Source organism: Podarcis muralis, chromosome 7 (genome assembly GCF_964188315.1).
Source record: "Podarcis muralis chromosome 7, rPodMur119.hap1.1, whole genome shotgun sequence".
In the NCBI taxonomy this organism is placed as follows: Eukaryota; Metazoa; Chordata; class Lepidosauria; order Squamata; family Lacertidae; genus Podarcis; species Podarcis muralis.
Window position 1 is genome coordinate 64,149,211 of NC_135661.1, and position 26,461 is coordinate 64,175,671.

A 26,461-nucleotide genomic window follows, 5' to 3' on the forward strand; every position below is an offset into this window, starting at 1 on the left:
TCCCACCCGTTCGTTCCTTCCCCTCCCGTGCCCTCAACTTCTCCTCTATCCGGGTCACTCACTCAAGTAAAGTGGGAGAGAGAGACGCGCATGCCCGAGAAGAAAACTGGTAAGCGCGGCCTCGAGAGCTGCGCACGGGCGCGGCGGCGCGCTCTCTGTCGGAGGAAGAGCAGCAGCAGCAGCAGCAGCATCGAAGAGGGAGGGGCTCTCTGGTCTCTTTCCGAGGCGCTGCCGATCCGCAGGCTGGTCGTGCCTGGCTGGCCCTGAGCTCGCCTTCCTCTTTGGCTGGGCGGGGCGGAGGGGCGCCTGAGAGGAGCAGGGAGGCGCCGGTGGCCGCGGCTCTGATCCCGACGCGGAGGAGACGGTGAGTGAGGACGGAGGGAACCCGGGAGCCCATTCTGCCCTCGCTTTTGCCCTTTCCCCCTTGCCATAAGCTCCCCGCCCCCCATGCCGGGTGTGGCTTCCTTGTCCTTCGCTGCCCTCGCCACGCTTGGTCTGAGGGGAGTCGTTGCCGCCCTCCTCTCGTCTGGTTCCCCTGCATCCAACCCCGGTCCCCTGCTCTCCTTTCTTACCCTCTATTGTCCAGGAATGCCTCCCCCAATTATTGCAAGCTAGCCCCCCCCGTGCCCCATTTCTGTGGACCCTCTTCCTCCCCTCCCTCGACCGGTCCTTATCGACCCCTGTGAGCGGTTCGTTGTCAACATCGTTTCTTCGTCGTCCTCTTTTATTTTTTAATTTAATGCGCGCCCCGTCACGCAGTTGGAACCTCCATGGACAGGGGCAGTGTATCTTTCACTACTACATGGTGGGGGCAGCCGACAGGGAGGAGGAGGCTGCTATCTCCTGCTTTCATGCCCTGCTTGTGGGTTTTCCCGAAGGCACCTCTCTTGGTCACTGATGCAAACAGGAAGCTGGAATAGTTGGACATCTGATGTGGTCCATCTTAGCAAGGGAGTCTTCTTATTACCATCACCTGCTCAAGAGACTGTTGTGTCTGTCTTCCTTCTCTGCTTCCTGCTCAACCTCGGAAGGGCATTGTGTCCTAAGCCCTTCTTTTTGTCAATTCTTAGTACCTCTTCCCAGTGCTGCTGCTGGCTCCCTTTTCTGCCCCCTTCATATCGAACCCCTTGAATCCTCTACTATTCCATTCCAGAGGAGATGTTCGCCTGCCCCTGACTGCCCCCAGCCCCCACCTATGTGGGCAGCTGTGCCCTTCTGCCACCCCCCAACTCAGGAATCTATGGTCACCACCCATTTTTTTCCTTTTGCTGTCTGCAAGGGGGTGATGCCTTCATCTATTCCCTACTGTTGCCTCTCAACAGCACCTGCCTCTGTCTGCTCCCCCTTACTGCCTCCTATAAATATGTTACCAATGCTCCCCTTCGCCAGCTCCAGAACCGATTATTTTTCTTCCTCATTTTTCTACTCTGCGTTGGCCTTGCTCCTTTTTAATGTGCGTTTTCTGGCCTTACTTCTCCCAGGCATTTCTTATCCTGCTTATTTTCCCTGCTTCTAAAGCAACTTGTTGCCTTGCCTGTTTGCACACATCTATTATTCCTGTGCCCCCATCTCTTCTCACCAACCTTTCTGTTACATGTGCATCATTGCTGCTCTTTATTGCTTCTTTCTGCCCTTCTCCATTGCTAAGCCAGTCATTCCTTTCTTCCAGTTGTCCATCTTTTCATTTTTTTATTGTGCTCTTTACACCATTTAGACCTGCCTTATTGATACTTCATTTACCACTGGTCACTCTTATCGATGTTTCTTGTTGGCTTAGCCCTTATTTCTTGTACTTTCTCCTCTGTTCCATAAAGGCACTATGTGTGCCTCCGGTGTGATGGGAAACTGGTTTCTCCATCACATGAATGAGCCAGGGCAAGTATTGGGTTTACCCACTCCCCTCTCCTGTTTGTGTGCTAGAAGAGGATATTAGAAGCATCTGTGGCCAGTTTTAAACTCGCTCTGATGCCCTGTGGTGTCCAGTCTCAGGGCTCATCCACACTAATTTTCCTCCATACTTTCTAGGCACAGGTCCACGTTTTTCCAGTCTGTGTCTGAGCACATTTTTTTTTGCCCCACCACTTCCCCTGCAAAAACCTGCTCTTTAATGTTCTCTGCAATCCGTAGAAAACCCTAATTGCTGTTTGTTCCAATTCAGCATTAAAGAGCGGGTTTTCCTGGGGAAAGTGGTGGGGCAAAATAAAAACCAAAAAACCCCCAAACCACCACACTCAGACAAAGACCAGTAAAGGACAGGGCAGATGGTAGGTGTGGATGAGCCCTCAGACTTGTGGCTTGTTTAGTGACATCAAGCCAGGATCATATTGTGGTTCCAGATTGTTGCTTGTTCTGAAACCATAGTTAAAGCAAACCACAGTTTTAAACTGGCAGCAGATATTTCTAATTTCTTTCTGGTATTCTCATTGCTGCTTGTTCATAGACTGAGAAACCAAGGTTCCCCATTACTTCTGATAGAATGATAATTCACTCTCCTCATCCAAAGAGGAGGAGGAAGAGGTGGTGGTGGTAATGGATGGGGTGGGGAGAATAATGTTTCCATTAGGGAAGAGGTGGAGTTCTTGACTTGTTTCAATTAGAATGTATAATTTCCTCATTGATTGGTGCAGATGGGTTTGTCAGCACAACCAAGTATGTCATAGGCACAGGCACAAAGGTTAAAGGAACCCGTGGGTTCATTCTCTGTGTCCTGCATGTGGATCCAAAAGGTAAATGTTTGCCTTAAAGTGGAAATGGAAAATAATCTTTAACATCAAGCTACTTGCATTCATATACCTACGTATCTGTCCTTTGCAGTTTGGGTAAGCTTGCATTTTGTAGCATAGGAATTAACTTTGGAAATATTTTTCTATTTTTCTGCTTCATCAGTTTACAGATTTTGCCTTCCCAAGTCATGAACATCAGAGTTTTAAGCGGTGGTAGATTAAAAGCAGAATTCTCTGCCATGTGATTTGGAAATATGCCCTACTGTGTTCAGAGGGGATTGTTCCTATGTGTTTAGGATTGCAGCCTAAGTTTCAAACCGCTTCAGGTAGTAAGTGTTTGCCTTCATCCCCACCATTACTTTTTATAAAATCCTCTTTTTGCTTTAATTCTAGCAATGCAAATAAAAGGTGCTCAGTAAAAATGTTTGACAATTTATTTTCTTACCCTAAAAATACTTTTTCTGTTCTTTTCTGTCAGCATCTTCTGTAGAACAACATTCAGTTTTACAAATTTCCTTATGTAAAACATACATTCTTCAGAGAAATGGTACACTGTAGTGTTACAGAAGGAAATAAGTATAATTTTACCACATTACATCATAGATTATGAAAACTCACATGCTCATGCGTTATTTGGGTAAAAAATGTTTTGCCTTTTCTAGAAGACCATTTTAGCTTAAATTTAAATGTGGACATGTGCTCGGTTTTCTCAGTCAAAGATTTAAATTGTTTTTCTGTGAAATTTTAAAATAAATAATAGAATGAATATCTTTCCATATAAGCCTAAGAACAACTCCTTAAAGCTCCTCTTTCTTTGTTGTTGATATTATTTTTTATTGTTTTTCCAAGAAGTGTCCCAAAACAACTTGCAAACTGATACAATCATTAAAACCAAGTATAAAAACCAGAATAAAATGTAAAACACACACACAGGCAGGTATAACTCAACCCACTCTACCAAAAGATGAGTAAGAAAGTGGCCACAAATCATGTTATAATGATAGTCGTAGGCTGCTAAATAATAAGGGATATTAAATACCGCAGCAATGCTATATGTTTGCTTTCAGTGCCTGAATACACACACACAGGTTCTGTGTGCCTTTTTACTTTTAAAATCTCTCTACTGAGAAATAGTAAATCAGGTCATTAAGCAAAACTTTTGTATTTCATACATGGTTTTGATTTTTAAAACTTAAAAGTACAATGGACCATTTAATTTCAAAACTCCTATGTGTATATTATTACTTTTTCTGTTGATGCAGTTTCACACAGTTTTCACAACCAGTCCTCAACTCAAAGCAGTTCCATCAGTTTTTAGTTCTTCATTGCAAAAAGATTACAGGCAATCTTTAAATGCATAAAATTCCAACCTCTTGATTCAATCTATTAGTCACTTTGTTATATTATAAGAACAAAAAGTTCATGAGCCAATTTGTACCCAGTCATGGGTTGTGGTTCTCTTTAAGAACCTTGCAATTGTCAGTCTATTGTTATCTGTTTGTAAATGGAAAAACTGAAACAGAGGTCATTTAAGGTTACTTATGTCATCTCAGTTCAGCAGCCCATAAAGCTTGAAGCTAGTGTTCTGTACTGTAGCTGTAACCTCCTTTTCATCGGATAACACAATGTATTTTGCTGCATTGTAGATTTCTTCGTAGATCAGCATTTCTTTCTGTTGAAGGTCTTTTTACTAAAAATGTCACTTTGCAATCCTCCTTGTAAAGACAGAGTGTTTACAGAAAGCAGAAAATGCTGCTCTTTAATCGTAGCCTGATCCTTTAAGCAAATTGTTTCAGTTTGTGTTCCCTTCTTCATCAGTGCCCCTCCCTTCTCAGTTTAAGGAAGATGCAATGCTGAATTGGGTTTCTAGAATTCTGTACTAAATTTCTCAGTTAACAGTTGGACCACCCCCACCCAAACATTATGTGCTTAACATAAAAAAACAAATATGCAGTAAATATTTTGGCTGCGGAGTCCTGCTTCTTGAGCACTAAATGTTCATGCAAAGTTAGCCTCTAAGCAGAAAGAACGCCAATATTTTTTTTTTAAAACCTACTGTAGTTAAATGGTATATAATTGGTTTAAATATAATGGTTTAAAGAAAGTTCCTCATTGCTCTGCTTTCCTACTCATCTTCCAAACTGAAATGTTTGGGACTTGACTTGTGAAGTCACCTGTCTATGGAATGATGATACTGCTACTTATTTCTGTTCTCTCTTACAAACAATGTAGTGTCCTGTATCATTCCTGAAACTTTTATTGACTGACTAAAGTAATGGCCATCTAATATTTTTAACCTAAGGCTGTTTCCAACCATTATAATATACTCTGGTACTTCGGTTTACGAACTTAATCCGTTCCTGAAGTCCATTCTTAAACCAAAACCGTTCTTAAACCAAGACGCGCTTTCCCTAATGAGGCTTCCCGCCGCTGGTGCCCTTCTACCATTCAGTTTCCGTCTGTAGCCCAAGGTAAAGTTCACAAACCGGAACACTACTTCCGGTTTTGCGGAGTTCATAAACCAAATCGTTCATAAACAGGAGTGTTCTTAAACCAAGGTACCACTGTACATTGATGTATATAACTGAATATTTCTGATACTTTTCTCCTCCTACCCCACACTGCTCTATCTTAGATATTTGGCACATTTTGGGCATATTGCTGCCCAAAAGCTGCTGATTTCATAGATATATAGTCATTTTGATTTGATTTACTATTCCCCCCCCCCCTAATATATGTATTCCTGCACTGTGGGTGAATTACTTCATATAGTTCTTTCCCCCATGCACAAACCAAGCCCCCACAATCTCTGCTGGAAGCCATGTGTCGCAACAGGGTTGAGTGAGGGGTTAAATTGCATGCCATGCCTTGTTCTCATTTCAGTCTGATATATATCGTGTAGACGTGCCCCAGCTACAATGTAGCTAACTTACTGTTGTGATTCAGGGAAGGCCACAGGAGTTTGAAATATATTTTCTTTTCTTTGCTGTGTCCTGTGTTCTTTTTGCTTCAGGACCAGTTATTGGAGTACTGATGATATTGTGGTATGGCACCTTGAGAATGTGACAAGGACTGGGGAGCAGAGAAGTCCCTACTTTTTAAGTGTTTTCAAGCTTAAGTGTGGAACTCCACTGAATTATTGATTTGTATATGTATGGGGTTTTTTTAGGGACGCGGGTGGCGCTGTGGGTAAAACCTCAGCGCCTAGGACTTGCCGATCGCATGGTCGGCGGTTCGAATCCCCGCGGCGGGTGCGCTCCTGTCATTCAGTCCCAGCGCCTGCCAACCTAGCAGTTCGAAAGCACCTCCAGGTGCAAGTAGATAAATAGGGACCGCTGACCAGCGGGAAGGTAAACAGCGTTCCGTGTGCTGCGCTGGCTCGCCAGATGCAGCTTGTCACGCTGGCCACGTGACCCGGAAGTGTCTGCGGACAGCGCTGGCTCCCGGCCTATAGAGTGAGATGAGCGCACAACCCTAGAGTCTGGCAAGACTGGCCCGTATGGGCAGGGGTACCTTTACCTTTACCTTTATATGTATGTTTTATGAAGCATATATCTTCATTTTGTAATTCTAGAGAATATCCAGCTGGCTGATATAATTTGGACAATACTTTAAAATGTACATTGTTGACTGTTAATGCACACCGGCAGAAATATTGATTAAGTCAATATATTTCTAAATATTTAATTATTTTCCTAAACATTGTTTCCTTGGAAATTGAAACCAGCAGAATATTATTGAAAGCTATTCGCACGGCTTCTACAAACACCATTTATTAAGCTGATAGTACCAAACACATTTTGAATAACTTTCATTGTTAAACACACCAATAGTAAGTACTTCTGTAAAGTTTTTTACAGTTTGTAATGTTCAGAGGGGTCCGCAATTTTGGCCTGGCCTGGCCTGGGCCTTGCTAGTCAAGACTCTAGGACCAGATTTGCCCCTACACATCAGTGCCCTGCCAGCTTTTCCTGAAGGCTTACTGATTTCGCTGTTCCAAATGAGATATGCCATGTGCCTCATTAACAAAGCAACTAAACAACTTCCAGCCTCTCCAGTTCTCTCCTCTGATTGTTTGTAAGAAGTAAAAACTTCTTTGTTCAGTAGCACTTATTTCCAAATCAGATTGCAGCCTCAGCATACTAATAAGTAATCTTGTTTAGCATCCTAGGTTTCTTCACTGACTAGTATATGTGATCAAGATCTATGAGGCTCAGCTCTGGCTGCAAACTTTGGAGGGACCAAGGTACAGGGTGTTCACAGTGGTAGCTCTGTTTCTGTGGAACTTGCTTACTGGAAAAACTTGTCATTGCTCCTCCTTGATGTCCTTTTAGAGACAGAACAAATAAATGTCATTCAGCTGTTTGTGAGTGCTATTTTGGCCACTCTAGTGATAAAGCTTCATACAAAACTATATTTTATCAGTCATCTGAATAGATAAGGGTCATCCTAGTCCAACCCCCTGCAATTCAGAAATCTCAAATAAATGACAAGTTCTCACACTTGAAAGAATGGTCTCAGTTGTTGTTTTTTAAAAACTACCTTCCCATAGATCTTTTTCCTGCACGTGATAACTAAACATTAAAACTTCAAGTAAAACAGTACCGTACAATTCTCTTGTTTTCTTTTTAGGCAGACTCCTGCTTCAAGTCTGGAATACAAATTAAGGAAGGTTGCTTTGAGTGGACAATGATTAGAGATACAATGAAGGCATGGAGTGACAGTCAGTCAGATCTTTACAGCAGTGACCTAGAAGAAGAGGAAGAAATGATTTTTGGAGAAAATGAAGAAGACTTGGAAGAGATGATGGATTTAAGTGACCTGCCTACCTCACTCTTCGCCTGTAGTGTTCATGAAGCAGTGTTTGAAGTTCAAGAGCAAAAGGTAAGACATGGACCAAACTAGTGTTGATCTATTAAAATGCCTGTAAAAAAAGTGTGTCTTTATATCTTACACTGGTAACTTATCTGATACAGGCAACTTTAAGTTCACATGACCCAAATACACATATGATATTGCTTTGTTTTTTATGAGGGGCCAGATAAGAATAGATTATGCAGAAAGTGAAGTGAATGGGAAATGTTCGGTATTGTACTGAGCTTTTCTTTAGTTCCAGACAGTGGTCTGGAAGAATCTTCTACAGCTTGGATGTTCAACTGGTGGGTCTGTATTGGCACCCACTATTGAGTTGCAACAGTAACACTACCACCCAAAAAATAATATGGAAAAAAATAAGAAGTAGATCCTCAAATGCATGGTGTTTTGAGTACGGTAAAGGTAAAGGTACCCCTGCCCGTACGGGCCAGTCTTGACAGACTCTGGGGTTGTGCACCCATCTCACTTAAGAGGCCGGGGGCCAGCGCTGTCCGCAGACACTTCCGGGTCACGTGGCCAGCGTGACAAGCTGCATCTGGCGAGCCAGCACAGCACACGGAAACGCCGTTTACCTTCCCGCCAGTAAGCGTTCCCTATTTATCTACTTGCACCCGGGGGTGCTTTCAAACTGCTAGGTTGGCAGGCGCTGGGACCGAGCAACGGGAGCGCACCCCGCCGCGGGGATTCAAACCGCCGACCTTTCGATCGGCAAGCCCTAGGCGCTGAGGCTTTTACCCACAGCGCCACCCGCGTCCCTGGTGTTTTGAGTACTACTTATTAAATCAGCCATGTGCATAAGAGTGATTTGGCCTGTCATATCTTGTTTTATGGGCACACATACAGTCCCTTTGCTCCTCCCTAAGATATGATAAACATTTCCCAGGTTAAACAGAGAAGCTCCTTCTTATATTAAGCGCATCTTGTATGAATGCACATGTAGAATTTCCCTCTTCATTTCAATGAAGACGACAACATGTACCAGGTATGGATACTTGTAAACAAACCCACTCTTGCAGAAGCTCCATGTGCTTTTTAGATTACCTCAAAATTTTCATCTAACTTGCCCATACTTTTGCATTAACTACTTGTTTAGAAAGCAAAGATTGTGATTGCTATGTAAATCAAGAAACAGAGTTGGCATTGCTTACAGTAAAGAGCAGTAGTTGTATGGTTTATGCATTGCAATCCTTGCTGCAGTTGTTGAGATTTGGGCCAGTGTAAACATTCATAGGATTGCAACCTTAAGCACGGGAAGGCCAGTTTGTTCTGCAAACAATTTTTGAGGTATCCAACATTTCAAGCCTCATAAATATCCCCACAGAATTTTAATAGCTTGCTGAGGGCTGGCAGAGACTATTTCATTACCGTGCTGGGCACAAAGGGAGGCTGGAGCTCTCCACACACACACCCTTAGCCAGCTCACTCACCTGCATGAAGTACCTTGTTGCCTATAGCAAGGCTGCACATTTCTTTCTGAAGAAAACCAAGGCAGATAATGAAAATATCAAAGCTGCTGAATTAGTCACACACCAGGCTTTAGAATATGCCTTGGAACTTAGATTAGCTTCTATAGCATTTTAGAATGGCTCTCTCTGGGTCACTTTAAGTTCCTATAATTTTGGAGGAATAGAATGCTTTGAAGAAACAGGTCTTGTATAAGCAAATAGACCTCTTCCAGGAGTGTGAATGCTGTAATTGAGATCTGATCCTGAAGTTCTCAAAATCATTTAAATATTGAACTGCTTTTTAAATTCTTCTCCCTCTCTGTCATCTTTATTTAAAACAAACAGATATTTATTCATGTAGAGGGAGTAAAACACTATTATTACTTTTCATTGTCATGGCAGTCATAGAGTAAGGTAGATCATGCGTAAGCAGGCATGTTTCCATGACAGCTCTGTGCAAGGCTGAATGTGTTCCTGGATTAATATAGATTTACATTTTTATAATATGTGTTGCTGACAAAACATGGGTTTTTTTCTGCTGGATTTTAGATAAGCTTTGTGTGCTACAGATCTCTCATGTGGGTTTTTTTAAAGGGAATAAAGACTTGCCGTTTAGTGTCTTCTTTTTTATAGTCTGTTTAAAATGCCATTCATCACAATTTAAATAGCCTTAATACTGTTCCCTAGAGTTGGGTTAATCTTTCATCTATTTCAAACAGAATATCTTAAAATTGCAAACATACAATAAAATTGAGTGTAACAGTTGTTGGGTAAGTATTTGTAAACATCTAGACTCTGGAATCAAAGTTTTAAAAGCCCATGCAGCCTGCTTCCTATTCCCTACCTCTTTTTCCCCACGGGCTGTAATTTAGGTTGACCAGAATTCCATCAGCTGGTGGGTGTTAGTTGGGTTCAGACACACTATTTCCATTCCAACAAACTATCCTTTTTTGCAAATGTGATGTGATCCCACTCCCCCCCCCCCAAAAAAAATATTTTCCTTCTGTCCTCATGTTTGTAAGGAGTGTTTAAACCACAGTTTCTCTGTTGGGGCATCACAAATTAACTAGGGAAACTGATTAAAAAATCAGTTAGTATCTGCAGCTGGGCATTCAAGAAGGGAGAAGGGAGCTTGTTGCTTGTTCCTGCTCCAAAAAACCATAGTTTCTTGGAACTGAAATGTAGCTTCTGCAGCTGGCTGATATTTGTGGTGCCCAAAAAAAGCTTTTAAGCAGAATGGCAAGTCTACAATTTCACTGACTAAAACTGTTCATAATATGGTTCAGATACAAATCAGGCTGAATTATATTGTTCTGAATTACATTTTCCAGTCTTGTGTTTCAGATTTCTTTTTTTGCAGTTGACAGAGGAGCTAACATGACCTTGAATGTTGAATAAACACCAGTTTTTCTTAATTTCTGATATAGCAGGAGTTAGTTGTAACATTTGATCAGCATTCAGTTTTGCTGAAATAATGTTAGCTACTAATATTCACCTCTGTTTATGGAGATGTTTCCATAACACCATTCAGTCTTATGCACAGTCTTATATTGCAGCCTTCTTTTATTATTCACACTTACCTGGGACATACTTATGGGTGGACATGCATAAGATTACACTATGAGAAATTTAAACCTGACAGTTTCAGATACCAGATTAAGTATGGTAGTATTAAAGAATACAAAAGGAGTAGTTTTGGTGAATGCTGACACACATACCCCATGTTAGAAAGGAAATATAATCTGCTGAGGAGAAGAAGAAATAGTTTAGTCTAGCATGGGAGGTATTTTTCCTCTGTTTGAGGCTCTTGGAGGCATTAAAAGATTAGGAAAGGAATCCAGTAGGGAAGATATACTATGCATCCTATCTAAATGAATAAGAGCTCTCTAGAGTGAGAGATAAGCATCAGAAAGGTGACATTCAAAACTCCAGTGGGGTGGGGTGGGGTTTGAATGCTTATAATTTCAGGGTCAGATGTTTTAGGATTAGTGTTTATTGATTTATTAATTTCATAAAATTCCTTGGTTGGAAAACAAACAGCAGTTTATAAAAAGGGAGAGGACTCTCAAACCATAGGGCCATGGGAGCAAGCCTGGGTGGGAGTATCTGTGTGTTTTTCAGTAGCAGGCAGCATGGTTGGGTGGTGGGAGTTGCCTCGCCTGACAGCTGAGTCATTTCTGCCTCCTGCAGTGCAGCAGGGAGGTTGGTGGGGGGCAAATGTACCAGTGTTCCTGCCAGTACATTTGAACCATGACCACTTTCCTTCTGTCTTGCCATTCACCGTCCCAGAAAGCAGTGGCAACTCAGCTGCCAGGAGATCAGGTGAATGCCACGCCCCAACCATGTTATTAGCTACTGTTTGAAGAAGGAGAAAAAGAGAAACTGGTCCTATCATCAAACTTAAAAACTAAAAAAAAAAAAAAAAATGGACACAAGGAAAGGGGAATTGAGAGTAGGTCATGTGCAGAGATTAACACTTATCTACTTTTATTTGTTGTATATACAGTGTTGTAAACACGGAGCATCTGGGATTGAGCAGAATAAAAAGCTGAAAATATTTATTGAACCATTGTTGCTGAAAATGTGCTGTGCAACTATTGGGTGTGTTGTGTAGCTAAACCCACACCACCTTCTGAAACTATTTTTTCTTACGTTTGTCCTGCTTATTTTGAACACCCTTTGATATTTAAATTTGAGGGAAATATATATTTAAGCAGGTTACAGAAGTTCCAACCTGTGGGTGGATAGGTCTTGTCAATCCAACTGTTGCATTTTATCAGTCTTTTAAAGCTGGCCATTATCTGAGATTTCTAGTTTACTAGAAAATCATGGATACTTACAGGTCTGACCCCATCATGGAAATACTTATCTCTTCCTGCCTTGCATTCTGCGTAGAGCTCATCTGCTATGTAGCCAAGCTCTGTGCAGTTGTTGTTTCTGGCTCACTGCATAAAGCAAAGGAGGCAGGGACCCATCCCGGGAATGCTTCACTGCAAAAATAACCCGGTATGATTATTTTGGTCTTGTTTCCTATAATCCTTATTATCTCATCTCAGTAACTGCCTGATATGTTATCCCATAAGCCTGATCTATTCATTTGGCTGCCTCTGCATGTTCATTTCCCAATGTTCTGAAAAACATGGTGACTTAACAAAATTGTGCCTCCTTTGCACAAGGTCATCTTGGGCAAATGTGACCGGAGATGATGTGTGTTACGCTGCATACTTTTATTTTATTGCAAGCACTTCTCTCAATTTACAATTCACAGCCCCCAAACCCTGACCTTGGGGGGCCCTTCTGTGCCAGAGTTCTATGGCTTAAAGGGGGTTAAATAGTGAAATAAGATATTTATTTTTGGCAGCAAGTAGCCCTAGGCATCCATAAATGAGAATTTCTTTGCCTCAGTGGTTCCAGCAAGGGCATATTCAATAGGTGTGTGTTTAGATTCCTGGGGCCCAAAATACACCAGGGGGAAACTAAAGCATCTTTCCATCCCCAGGAAAAGGAGCTGGCAACATGTTGTCATATTAGATATGCATATAATTTTAAAAGCAGCTTACTTAACAGCTCTTGGATAGAAGAGAGAATTATGTAATAGCTGATGTAATAACACTCCTATTGCTGCTTGGGTGGGTGATGGTAAATGCAACTAACTAAAAGATGCCTGCTCTCATGAGGGGGTGAGTTGTTTTCTTAGTAGACCTTTCTTTTTCAGAGTTTGCACCCAGTGGAAGTGAAATAGTTCAGTATCTTTTTAAAAGGTGCTTATTTCTAGTGTGATATGTTGAAGATAGTATGTTGCTGGATGGGATTTTTTTTTGCATTCTGATGAGGTTTTTATTACCTTGTTTAGCTGGTTCTTCTAACAGTTTCTTGAATTAAATTTATTATAAAATTAAACATCCTTGCAGAGGTCAGTTTTATTGGCCTAAAGCAGGGGTGGCTAACCTGTAATCCTCCAGGTGTTGCTGGACATAAAACTGGTCCCTGACTATTGGCTGGGGCTGATAAGAATTGGTCCAACAACAGCTGGAGAGTCATAGTATAACCATTCTGGCTTAAAGAGTTTTGTATACAGCTATTGAGTGCTCACTGGAAAGACAGATCCTGAAGCTGAGGCTCCAATACTTAGGCCACCTCATGAGAAGAGAAGACTCCCTGGAAAAGAACCTGATGTTGGGAAAGATGGAGGGCACAAGGAGAAGGGGGCGACAGAGGACGAGATGGTTGGACAGTGTTCTCGAAGCTACCAACATGAGTTTGACCAAATCGCGGGAGGCAGTGGAAGACAGGAGTGCCTGCCGTGCTCTGGTCCATGGGATCACGAAGAGTCAGACACGACTAAACGACTAAACAACAACAACAATACTGCTATTGCATGCTGCTCTGTTTTAAGCAGACTTTTTTATGTCTTGCCACTACAGTGGTACCTCGGGTTACAGATGCTTCAGGTTACAGACGCTTCAGGTTACAGACTCCGCTCACCCAGAAATAGTACCTCGGGTTAAGAACTTTGCTTCAGGATGAGAACAGAAATTGTGATCCAGAGGTGTGGCAGCAGCGGGAGGCCCCATTAGCTCAAGTGGTGCTTCAGGATAAGAACGGTTTCATGTTAAGAACGGACCTCCGGAACGAATTAAGTTCTTAACCCGAGGTACCACTGTACAGCCTGTCTTCTCACTAAAATTGCGGCGGCCTGTTAGTGTAGACCGGGCATTGGGAACATCAGGCCTGTGACCCTCTCCAGCCCATGTCCCTCACTGACCCTGCTCCAAATCCTCCTCAAGTTTTGTTTTGTTTTTTGCCTGGTTGGAATGTGTTTTTGAACTGTGATAATTACTTATTCTTGTTCGGACGGAGAAATGGAGGAGCAGCAGATAGAAACCTCAGACTTCCCTGTGTCTGGAATGTAGCCTGCTTTACAAAAGTGAGTCACATCTATTGCTCTGCCCAACTTTTGTCTCTCTCTCTCCCTCCCCCCCCCCCCCCAGCCAGCATGTGGCCCTCAAGCTGAAAACCCTGGTGCAGTTAGTGTTGAGCAAGATGGATTAATGGTGTGATGATATACTACTTGCGCTTCCTATCTAATGCTGGCTTCTTCTATGGAGCAATATTACCAAATCCCTGATAAAAGAATATTTCATCTCCTAGTGAATGTGTATCATACTTGTCTGGTGCAAGGTCTGTATACTTGCTCAATGCCTGGTCTCTACATTTCATACATCTGGATCCACCAGCAATTCCATCTTTCCAAAATAGTCAGCCACAGATGATGGAGTGGAAATGCACAGCTTCAACTCTGTTGCCTTCTCTGATTCATTAGCCTGACATTCAATTTTAAGTGAAATGTAGGCAGGGAAGTTTTTAAACCCAGGAATGGGAACCCGTGGCCCTCCACATGTCCAACTTTCATCAGCCAGCATGACCAAAGGTTAGCGATAATGGGAGGTGTAGTCCAGTAATTTATGGAGGGCCACTGGTTTCCCACCCCTGGATTAACTCTTTACCCCCCACACCATTTTTCTGATCATGGGTGTCCCACAGGGTCAGGAGGGTATTCGAGTATCACTAGCATAACATGACCTGTGTGTATGATGCCAGTAAGTGGTAGGACCGTCTTACATCACTAACCATATTAAAACATCTACATATAAAGGGGCTTTCTTGTTTCACTGCCCTCACAATTTGGGGACTGGCAGCCCAGGAGACGACATTTTCTGTGGCAGCTGCTAAGTTGTGGAATTCCCTCACCACAAAGGTGCATCTGGTACCTTATGCAATTTCCCTCATGTGCTGAACTTGCACGTATCTACCCTGGCCTTTGGCATCTGACAGATGTTTTTTAGGACCCATCCTATTCTATTTCTTTTAAACTGGTTTTAGTAGTGTATTTTTAAATTGCTGTACCTTGTAGTGAAGTGTGGGCAAGAAGTTGAATTAATAATGATAGGAATGCATGTACAAATTGCCTGCCTGTTAGCAATGTTTTGTAAATATCTACATCTGTTGACACTATCGGATGTATGAATTGTTAACGCTAGATCCCTGCAGCTTTTCTAGCTGCCTCATGTTCTAAACTTCTAGTAAAAAATGAGTCAGATGAAACTACTGTGGCTGCCTGGTGAGTCATCAGTCAGCAGAAATACAAGGTCATCAATGAGATTGAACTCATTCAGAGGGATGGTGGCTTACTGAGTCCTATGAATAAGCTTGCTTTTAAAAATACCAGTTCTTCTACAGCATTTTAAAAACTATCAGTTGCCTTCCCATGTAAGTAGCATGGACACAACACATATTAGTAGCTTTCAATCACATTATTTACTAAAAAGTTATTCTCAAGAAAGATCTTAGTACTTAAATTCTCCACCCATTTGAAAAAAACTTATTTTAGCCTTTTCATCTACAGCAGGGGTGGTCCAACATGCAGGCCACATGCGATCCTCAAGGCCTTTCTAAGTACCAAACAAGCGACGCTAGTGGCAATGGGAGTCCCAACATCCAGGATCGTCCCCCCACTCCATTGACCACCAGCAGCAACGAATTGCTGCACTCTGGCGTCCTTGGAAATTCCCACCTCCTCGGTTTCCCTGCCATGGGTGCTCCAGGTGATGGGACGGCGGCCAGACCTTTGGTAGCAGGGGTTCCTCCTGATCACTGTGGCAGGGGTTCTCAAATGGTGTGAAGCGCCACACTGGTTGGCAGGAGAGGATGGCAAGTGTGGCGGGAAGATTCAGGGACAATCCAAGTAGGATTTAAACATTCCAGTGTGTGGTATCGTATTGTATCATAAGATTTTTTGGGGAGCGTACAACCAGAAACAGTATGCATGTCTTTCTTCAAGAGCATTGGCTATTCTTCTACAATTCTGCATGGCATATTGTTGTGAACAAGGATTTTCAACTCTGACAAATATGAAAGATCAGAAGAGAGAAAGGCTTATTTGTGTTGATGAGGAGATGTTAGTTTGTCTCAAATTAGACCTAATATAAATAATGATTACCCAGCAAAAGTAAGATCACACACCTCATTGAGTTTGTATACATCCTTAAGGTACATATTTAAGAGGCTTGTTTATAGTTATACTTGGGAATGATTCATGTTCTTATGTATCTGCATTGTTTTATACTTTCTGGATGTCCCATGATCATATTATAAAGTAGTTGTGTTCTATGTTATAAATCAAGCACTGCTAGGAGTTCTTTCTTTTTGTTTTCAATATATTTCTTGCCAATAAAAGGAATGGTGTGGCACGAACAAATTTTTATTCTGAACGTGTGGCATGGAGAAGAAAGTTTGAGATCCACTAGTCTAATCCCTGTTAAAGGGGGGGGGGGATAGACAAGACAAAAACAACAGGAGGCAAAAGAAGAGGCAAAGCCTCAAAATATCACTGAAAGATAAAACTTTATCAGTAGTAATAGTCCCTGTGAAACAATAAGGTGATCAATATATTTCAGTTGATGACAGCCTTCCTCAGGGGCACTTCACAAGATTAAGTTTCTGTCAAACCAGAATTCAAATCCCTGATTACCATAAATCACTATCTCTTGGCTTCAATGCTTTATTTCATAGGATCCCCGTGCATGCAAATGAGATTATCAAATAGTCACAAATGAAAGTTCAGTGTGAATGTAAAATCTATAAAAGGAAAACCCTGAAGGTGGAATTCCCCCCACACACTTTGTTTTGAAGTGTGAAAAAGCTAGTTAACTGTAAAACACTTTGCACCTTTTTCATATCCTAGTATGTAAAAGACATTGAGATTGGCCACTAGATGGCCCTGCAAGCATTACATTATATACAATCTTTTGTTGAATATAACTCCTATTTACATAAATATGAGGCAGTTGGTTTTGTTTTTCTACTGATGCTCAATGCAGGTGTAGGTAGAACTCTACTAAAGAACATTACCAACTTGATTTTGTAGTGCTAACCTGCAGTAGTAAACTTTGAGGAACCTTAACAGCAAAAATGTTCTGTTTCACTCCCTAGGAACGGTTTGAAGCTCTCTTCTCAATCTACGATGAACATGTTACATTCCAGCTATTTAAAAGCTTTAGAAGAGTAAGGATAAATTTTAGCAATCCAGAAGCAGCAGCAAGAGCACGAATAGAACTTCATGAGACCGACTTCAATGGGAAAAAACTCAAGCTGTATTTTGCCCAGGTATGCATGCATGCATGTTTGTCGAGATTTGTATCCTGTCTTCCTATCCAAGGTGAGCTCACTCTTATCCAGGTGTGAAGCACCTTATCTCTCTTACCCCTTGTGGATAATTTATTAAGCCTTCCATGTATTTTTCCAGTAGCAATTTAAACACCTGGTGGCAAACACTGCCTGTCTTTTTGACCTGTTCTGTTCTAGTCCAGAGACAAAAGTGAGCAGGCAACAAATGTAATTTTTACCTTTTGTAGGATAGCCTCATTTCTACATCCAGACAAGCAAGAGACATTATAGATGACCATCAAGATGACCATCCAACCTCTGCTTGGAAATCTCCAGTGAAGCAGAGTCCACCACATTCCAAAGGAGTCCATTCCATTGTCAAACAACTCTTACCATCAGAAAGTTTAGTCAGAATCTCCTTTCTTGTAACTTGAATCCTTTGGTTTAGGTCCTACCCTCCAGAGCAGGAGAAAACAAGCTTTCTCCATCTTTCATGTGACCAGCCCTTTAGAAATTTGAAAATGGCTATCATATCTCCTCTTTAGCTTTTTTTGCTGCTGCACCACACTGTTGACTCATGTTAAGCTTGGATCCTTTTCACATGAACTACTGGAAAACCAGGGGTCCCCCCCCCCATTTAATATTTGCGCAGCTGGTTCTTCCTGCCTAAGTGTGGAACCTTACATTTGTCCCTATTGAAATTCGTTTTGTTAGCTTGGGCCCAGTTTTCCAATCTGTTAAGGCCATCTTGAATCCCGATGCTGTCTTCTGTGGCATTAGCTACCCCTCCAAGTTTGGTGTCATCTTCAAATTTGATGAGCATGCCCCCTATCCCTACATCCAAGTTACTCATAAAGTTATTGAACAACAATGGACCCAGGCCCGAACCCTGTGGCACCCCACTTGTCACCTTTTTCTGGATGAAGAGGAACCATTAGTTACCTCATCCAGCCCATATTTTACCAGCTTCCTTGCAAGAATATCATGGGGGACTTTGTCAAAAGCCTTAGTGAAATCAAGATACACTACACCCACACCATTCTCCTCACCCACCAAGCTTGTAACTATCAAAAAAGGAAATGATATTCATCTGGCATGACTTGTTTTTGAAAAACTTATGCTGGGTCTTAATAATCACATCATCTTCTAAGGAGACATTTGCCTGCCTCCAGTCTGCAGGGACCTCACCCAGTCTTCCAAGAATTCTCAAACATTATATATTATTTAGTGCAACCCCAACCAGAACAGTTGGTGGCCATAAGGCTATGTTTTCCTTTCAGAAAGGAATGTACACAAGCCAGTATGTTCCTTGCTGTACTTCACTATAGAGGGTCAGGGCTCTATGCACTCAATGCTTTTTTAAAAAAAAATGTAAAACTCTACCCTTAGAAAGTATTGTTCCTGTGACCTGCATTTCTCTTACCTCATACAATTATTCATTTTTTGTCTTGTGTTCATTTTATTCTCGCTTCAGTAGTGAAGAAGTGGAGTAAGAATCCAAACAGGGCGTGACTATTCCCCTTCCCTCCCACCATCACTGGGCTTCTTGTTTGGCCATTCCTGGCTTTTTTATTTCATCGGAAATCAGTCATACACTTCACAGCCATAAGCGCTAGAAACATTATTGTAAAGAAGAAAATACTGCAGTCGCATACGATATTCGTCCCTACGCACAATCACAGCACATGCACGACCCTAAATGTAGTCATTTCATTAGTCATGAGGCTGGGGATCTGTTCCTTGCTTAGCCAGCGATTCAGTGGATAGCTTTGAGCAGATCCCTGGCTATAAAATTGCCAGGCATCCCCAGCTGGAAGAATGGATGATAGTGGCATCCCCAGCTGGAAGAATGGATGAGCTAAGAACTGAAAACCATTCTGTAGTACATTTGTAGTGTAGGCATTTGATAAGAGCTTAGTCAATGTATTCTATACTGACGGCATGGTCAATGTTTAACTAAAATAGCTATAGGGAAGGAAACTGCATTTAGTATCTGGATTCCTTCTCCAGTCAGTGAAAGAGGTTTTTGAATTGTGTGGCTAGGCTAGAAAAACAGTTAAGAACTACTTTCAAGAGAAAAATGTCCTCCTCTTACTGTTTTGACTGCATTTGTTTTCTCAGGTTCAGGTGCCCAATGAAGTGGGAGACAAATCTTACCTCTTGCCACCACAGCCTGTCAAACAGTTCCTGATATCGCCACCTGCATCCCCACCAGTAGGGTGGAAGCCAAGTGAAGATGCCACTCCCATGATAAACTATGACTTGCTCTGTGCTGTTTCAAAATTGGGCCCTGGTAGGAATGCTTTTTTCTGCCTTGCTTTCTCCATTTCTATATTAGAAAAAATGATAACACCAGGCTTGTAAATTGCCACTTGCCTGGTAACCTGTGACACGTAAAAATGGTCCCGAGATGACTATGAAAGGAAACTTTTTTAAAAAAAAAAAAGCTTTGCTTTGTTTTGGGACCACAAATGACTAATATGAGTGAGGGGTGAGGGGGCTACCATAAATGTCTGTCATTTAATAACTTTTGTGAATTTTTCTGTCTGCAATAGACTGCAATAAAGGACTATAGGTAAAAAGAATAATTTTGGTACAAAATGTAAACGGAATTCCATAACCACAAAACTTATGATGTGAAGTTGGAATGGATTGTTTAAAATTTGATTCTGCACAGTTTGAGCAGATTGATTTCCTGCTCCCCAGTGGTGCTGGTTGTTGGCACCACAAGTTGGAAGTTGCTTTGTTTGTGAGGCAAACTTTGTTTGTGAGGCAAAAAAGGGGACTGGGAGCAAGTGATGTTGAGTAGGTCATTTCTACTCAAATTGTCCTGTAGTTTTGATACGCTGTTTAGAATTTAAGAGGGGAGATATACAGTGGTACCTCAGGTTACATACGCTTCAGGTTACATACGCTTCAGGTTACAGACTCCGCTAACCCAGAAATAGTGCTTCAGGTTAAGAACCCTGCTTCAGGATGAGAACAGAAATTGTGCTCCGGCGGCAGCAGGAGGCCCCATTAGCTAAAGTGGTGTTTCAGGTTAAGAACGGACCTCCGGAATGAATTAAGTACTTAACCCAAGGTACCACTGTATAGATGTATAGATATATAGATATAGATACACACACACCTTTTATAATGTTCTGTCCACCATGCTGATGCAATAATGCTGTAATTTGTCCTACCCTCTAGGGGAGAAGTATGAGCTTCATGCAGGAACAGAATCCACTCCCAGTGTCGTCGTCCATGTGTGCGAAAGTGAAACAGAAGAGGAAGATGAAATTAAAAATCCCAAACAGAAGATAGTGCAGACGAAGCGTCCGGATCCACCACCAACATTAATAAATGAAACAAAAACTCTTGAATGTACACTAGAGGTAGGGGGTGGGATGCACTACTGAATTTGAGGCTCTCTGACAACAGCAGTGAGTGGTAAATGTTTGCATTGCTGTGTGACGCATAGCGGCAAAAGACTTCTCTTGTAGTCGTCTCGCATCAGAAAGACTATAGATGCCAACGTTTTGAAGAGCACTTTAATTTTAAGGTTAACTCCCAAGATGTAGCAAATCCACTGGGTTTCAAGTCCTAGAATACTAGGAAGGTGCCATTTTTGGAATGCGTGTTACCATTTTCTTGGTGTTCAGAAGGCAGAAAGGAACTTGGCTGCTGCCATCTCTATATGGGTTACCACATGGTTTTGTATGTGAGTCTCATGTATATTTTTGTGTGCTGATGTATAACATGATCTGAGTAACATGATGTTCTAAGTAATATATTGATGAAATATAAATGTAATGTACAATGTACATGGTTATCAGTAGAAAAATCTCAAACTGGTTTGGGGTGATAGAACCAAATTTCCAAACAGGTTTGCTTTTGTGATTTTTGTTTTTTCTTAGAAATGCCATAGTTGTGTGTGTTGAATTTCAAGGTACTCTTGTGAATTGACGTGAGGCAAAAGACGACATTGGAACTGTGATAGGTTGTCTTTCTGCTCGTTGCACCTATGAAATGCAAACTAGGAAGCTGCAGATTATGGACTGACTCCCTCTTTGGCCCGTGTCTCCTAATTTTTCTTAGCCTGTGTCTGTCTCCAGCTGTGGCTGTCCCAAGTGCAGGATTTATTTTCTGTCTTTATCTTGTATCTCTAGCAGCAGGATTCATACAGCCAGGAAGGGTCCTACATCCACATGCCTCTTCATAAAGCTTAGCGCCAGAGTGTTGCACGTCTTGTCCAGCCAACTGGATTCCTCAACTGGATTCTCCAGGATGTGGTATGCAAAAGTGCACAGTGACAGTGTAGATGTGCCCCTGTGCAGGTCTGGAAGTATATATCCCATATTTCTTTCCCCCATTTCCTCCTAAAGGCTCAGACTTGTTTGTGCCACTACATAGCAGGGTGGATTTGATTTGATTTAAATCAAATCAGTTTAAATCACTCTTTAAATCACTAGTCAGTAAGACTTGATTTAAATCACTTTTTTACAGAAAGACTTGTTCTTGCTGGTATAATCTTAATATTTACAAACAGATGAAAGTTTCATTTTTGGAATAATAAATTTTCAGAGTAGTTTTTACACTTATATCAAAAATTACTGATTTGGTTATACTATTAGAAATACATAAACAGATAATTATGAAATTATTGTTTATATTTGGACAACTTTTCTGCTGTACTTTATTGGAAGGAGAAAAATAATCATTTCCTCAATAACAATTTAAACAATTTATTTAACTAAAACAATAACATAGCATATGTATCCATGTTTGTTAATTGATGTGGTTAAACGATTAAAAAAAACACAGTCTGAGTTTTAGCACACATTAGAAACTTAACACAAATCCTTCTTTCCTGACGAATAGCCTTTAGACTATAATGTAACTTAAATAGAAAACTATCTTTAGAAATATTTTTCCTCCAAAAGCATTTTATTTTAAAAATCCGATTTAACTCAAAAAAATCCAGTTTAAATGAAAAAATCCATTTTTTTCTTTTTATCCACCCTGCTACATAGTCTTCTTTGCTGAGCTATTACAGCCCTCCCACCCTTCAACTGTCCTACTTCTTGACACCCAGGCCCTCTTCAGACCCCTTTTGGTACTCTTGCAGAGAACATTGATTTAGCAGCTTTTGGTGAGCTTCTGCTGGAGTTGCTTGCTTGCTTATTGCCTGAGCTTTCCTTCCTTCCTTCCCTCTCTCCCTTTGCATTGAATCTTCTATCCCTACTACTTCTTGGGGAGGGAGAAGAATGTGCTGCAGGAAAAGTGTTGACCACCCAGCTGCCTAGACTTGACAGATAAGGCTAGCCTTGTTTGTTATGCCTTTTCTTAACACTGTGTTTCCCACCTTAGCAATTTTCAGCAAAGTAGCACCTTCAGATGCCAGATATTTTCCGTAACACTACATAGCTGGTACTTTTTATGGTTGAACTAAATGAAGGAATGGAGGGGGTGGGTGGGAAGTATATGTTGGATTCTATTTTATCTATAAAACCATCAGCTCTACCAAATTTGCTAAAACCAAGAGTCTTGTGGCACCTTAATGGCTGAACAAATATATTACAGCACAAGCTTTTGCGGACTACATGCAAATTTGCTGGGAATTGTGTTGGATCTCAGTGGGGAAGGACCTCTCTCTTTATGCCCAGTGTCGGAAACCGCTTTTCTTCCCGCTCCACATTATCTGACATACGTGGTGGGGGGGAGTGTGTTCAAGTCTCTCTCCACCAGGCTATGGAAACATTCAGAAGCAGATTGAATCGCTTTTGCTTGAGACTTTTTGGAGCCAAATACACAGCAGAAAAATTATACTGGTTTCAGTTCTCTACATCTGTCAGAAGCCACAGAGAAAGAAGAAGCCACCAATAATGGCTGGCTGCTAACACCAGTCCAAATGTGTGACCCCTTATTTATAGTAATTCGAGGAAGTCTGTACCACTTCAAGCTTAAGCAGGACTTTGTCCTACTAGTGAGTGAAGACTGTCTTTGCTCGGGACCAGGTTTTAGGGATACAGTGGTGGAGGTGGACCAGTAAGTCCCATTCAAAGCTCATGCAGTGCTAAAATTTACTGGCTGGCCTAGGGCCAGTTATACTTTCTTCATGGGCTTGAAAGGATAATGCTGCCCAAAACTCTTGATGCAAATGTAAAGTTGAATATAGTGGAGAATAAAGGCAGTTGCTCTTTTACCAGAATAAATCTTAATTCTTGCCTGGTTATTAAGAACCAAGGCAAAGGTACTTTTTACAGAAGTTGTTGGTTCCCCAAAATATATTGTAAGGTTTTCTCCTCTCTTCTGTTAGCATTTTTAAAAAATATATATTGATAACATTTGTTCTAAAGAAAAGTAGAATTTGGTTCTTTCCAATAAATGACCCATGTTGACTGCGGTGTGCTCAGAACAGAGTATTAAGTCTGTTTTTGCATGATAAACTTAGGAGGTGAGGAAATCAATTCCTGAATGTGAACCATGATGATAGCCAGGTGGTATAGCTTTGTTTGTGGGTCTTTGAAACCCTCTATACCTCGACTAGATTCCCAGTAGCTGACATCCAACTTCTCTTCAGGAATCCTAATCTCTTGATTAGTGAAGCTGCAAGATGTATTCTTTTATAGGTTTATGTACAATAGCGTGATCACCTATCAATATATACTTAACAAAATTGCCTGGTACCTGCCAATTTTCTAGGCAAGCTGTTTCCTAAGGCAGTAGAAAGGAGATCTGCCCTTGGGGCCAAATCTGCTTTCCTGAAAAATGTTCCCTCGTTGCCAATGCAGAGGTGAGAGAAGTGTAAAGAGACCAATATTTGAAGCAGCGAGGTATTCTGGCAGGCTGCTTTAGAGAGTGAGGATTGGGGTGTTAGCCTGCCACGCCTTCTGCTTTCCAGGGCTGTCCCTATCATTAGGCAGAATGAACCGACAGTTGGCAGATGATTGGAGGCGGTGGCAGCAGCCACCCTCTGTTTCTCTTGACTCCTCCCTTGCCATTCCCTTCTGTGTGCCACATGTCCTGTGCTGCACCTCCTGAAGTAGCCTGCTGCCCGCAGGTGCGGAGGGCATTATTCTGTCGCTAGTGTTGAAATAAGATCCAGCTGCCAGCCTAGTTGTCTTGTGCAGATGGGATGGGAGGGGGAAACTCCACTCTGTCCTTTGCCTCAGGCAGCAAAATGCCTTGGCCCATACATTGTACTTTCTCAGAGTGGCTTCCTGATAGTTGGGGACCAGGGCTATAGAACTTGGAGAATACTGTGCTTTTCATAATGAAGTGTCAAATCATGAGACGTGTTTTACAGCCTGGTATTGCTATAGATGATGGTCAACAGTGTTTTTCAAAAAGGACAAATAAAACATTTTGCCATTTATGTGCCTTGTTTTTTCTCTGTGAAACAGGAGGGAAGGAGACAGAGATGACCTATGAAACCACAGTCTATTGTGAATTTCGTCTGGCTGAGCCTTGCTGCAATTTTCATTTTCATTAGCTTGTGCAGGAGAACTTGGCACATTTTGCCCCCGTGTTAATTAGCATGGCAGAGATATTCCCTCTTGAGCATCAAATGTCTTGAGCTGGCCTTCCTGGGAAACATAAGAAGGGCTTCAGAGATGAACAGAGGTAGGTGGGTTAGCAGTAGGCCAGACATTATACTGTTTCCTGTCCACCACCAGATAAGGAGAGCATGGCTTGCATACTGGGAATAATACTGGGAATGTGCTACCTGTTAAAACACTGGCTGTACAAGCCTATTTCCAGAACATTAAAACAGAAGTTTTACCAATAAGCAGTATAAAATTTGCAGTAATGAATCACAGAAGAGTGTTTCATCCCGAAGGACCCCACCATCTCTTCACCACAAAGGTTTTGTGCCCTTCTACCCTTCCTTGGAGCTAGTGCTCTTGTGTGCTGAACCATTTCTCCAGCAAAGGCCTGAAGCTGTTCCTACTTAATTGATTTCAAAGCAGGTGATGTGATATCTCTCTCTCTCTCTCTCTCTCTCTCTATATATATATATATATATATTTCATACACTGACATAATTTTTTCCTTCCCTGGGAGACAGGTTTATCTAGTGATAGGGGAGGTGTGTTTGTTTAGGTAACTAAGTGTTTCGAAAGTTTCAAGGTGGGGTGAGGGAAGGAAAGAAAGGGTTCCAAATCTTGTTAATATGAGCAATCAACATAGCAAAAAGTAATTTCCCTATTTACTGTTTCCTGTGTGGGCTTTTATTGCAACTTCAAGGTGTTATTCTGCTACTTTGTCATTCATACTTGAACAGTGGACCTTCTACTAGGGCTAGGAATGTCTGGGCCAAGCTCAAATCGAGCTAATTCACTCGAAGGGGAGGGGTGGCTAACACCCCAGAGGACAGGATCACACTTCAAAACGACCTTGACAGATTAGAGAACTGGGCCAAAACAAACAAGATGAACTTTAACAGGGAGAAATGTAAAGTATTGCACTTGGGCAAAAAAAATGAGAGGCACAAATACAAGATGGGGGACACCTGGCTTGAGAGCAGTACATGTGAAAAGGATCTAGGAGTCTTGGTTGACCACAAACTTGACATGAGCCAACAGTGTGACGCGGCAGCTAAAAAAGCCAATGCAATTCTGGGCTGCATCAATAGGAGTATAGCATCTAGATCAAGGGAAGTAATAGTGCCACTGTATTCTGCTCTGGTCAGACCTCACCTGGAGTACTGTGTCCAGTTCTGGGCACCACAGTTCAAGAAGGACACTGACAAACTGGAACGTGTCCAGAGGAGGGCAACCAAAATGGTCAAAGGCCTGGAAACGATGCCTTCTGAGGAACGGCTAAGGGAGCTGGGCATGTTTAGCCTGGAGAAGAGGAGGTTAAGGGGTGATATGATAGCCATGTTCAAATATATAAAAGGATGTCACATAGAGGAGGGAGAAAGGTTGTTTTCTGCTGCTCCAGAGAAGCGGACACGGAGCAATGGATCCAAACTACACGAAAGAAGATTCCACCTCAACATTAGGAAGAACTTCCTGACAGTAAGAGCTGTTTGACAGTGGAATTTGCTGCCAAGGAGTGTGGTGGAGTCTCCTTCTTTGGCGGTCTTTAAGCAGAGGCTTGACAACCATATGTCAGGAGTGCTCTGATGGTGTTTCCTGCTTGGCAGGGGGTTGGACTCGATGGCCCTTGTGGTCTATTCCAACTCTATGATTCTTTGATTCTACTTCTAGTAGAATTTTGCTCGCTCATGGACCCTGATCCTTTAAATTGGGGTGGGGAGCC

At 41.9% G+C, this 26,461-nt stretch overlaps 1 protein-coding gene across 3 annotated transcripts; it reads left to right on the forward strand.

Moving 5' to 3' along the window:
* Positions 1–24,569, forward strand: RCAN3 (RCAN family member 3). 3 transcript variants are annotated; one of them, XM_028738842.2, is made up of 5 exons: positions 1–364; positions 7,360–7,607; positions 17,036–17,209; positions 19,331–19,502; positions 20,402–24,569. In XM_028738842.2, exons 2-5 carry the CDS (start codon positions 7,413–7,415, stop codon positions 20,608–20,610), a joined length of 750 nt encoding a protein of 249 aa, XP_028594675.1. In that variant the 5' UTR covers positions 1–364; positions 7,360–7,412; the 3' UTR covers positions 20,611–24,569. The 3 variants fall into 3 exon arrangements, with proteins under 3 accessions (XP_028594675.1, XP_028594674.1, XP_077788094.1); XM_028738841.2 differs by having other exon boundaries at positions 5–364; positions 7,356–7,607; XM_077931968.1 differs by lacking the exon at positions 1–364 and adding an exon at positions 2,919–3,052 and having other exon boundaries at positions 7,356–7,607.
* Positions 24,570–26,461: the final 1,892 nt, after the last annotated feature.

Bases quoted from the DNA above. Each gene is read 5' to 3' on its own strand.
- RCAN3 (XM_028738842.2), top strand. From the start codon at position 7,413: ATGATTAGAGATACAATGAAGGCATGGAGTGACAGTCAGTCAGATCTT. The intron at 17,210-19,330 runs GTATGCATGCAT...TTGTTTTCTCAG, and splicing joins TCAAGCTGTATTTTGCCCAG to GTTCAGGTGCCCAATGAAGT. The intron at 19,503-20,401 runs GTAGGAATGCTT...CCTACCCTCTAG, and splicing joins TGTTTCAAAATTGGGCCCTG to GGGAGAAGTATGAGCTTCAT.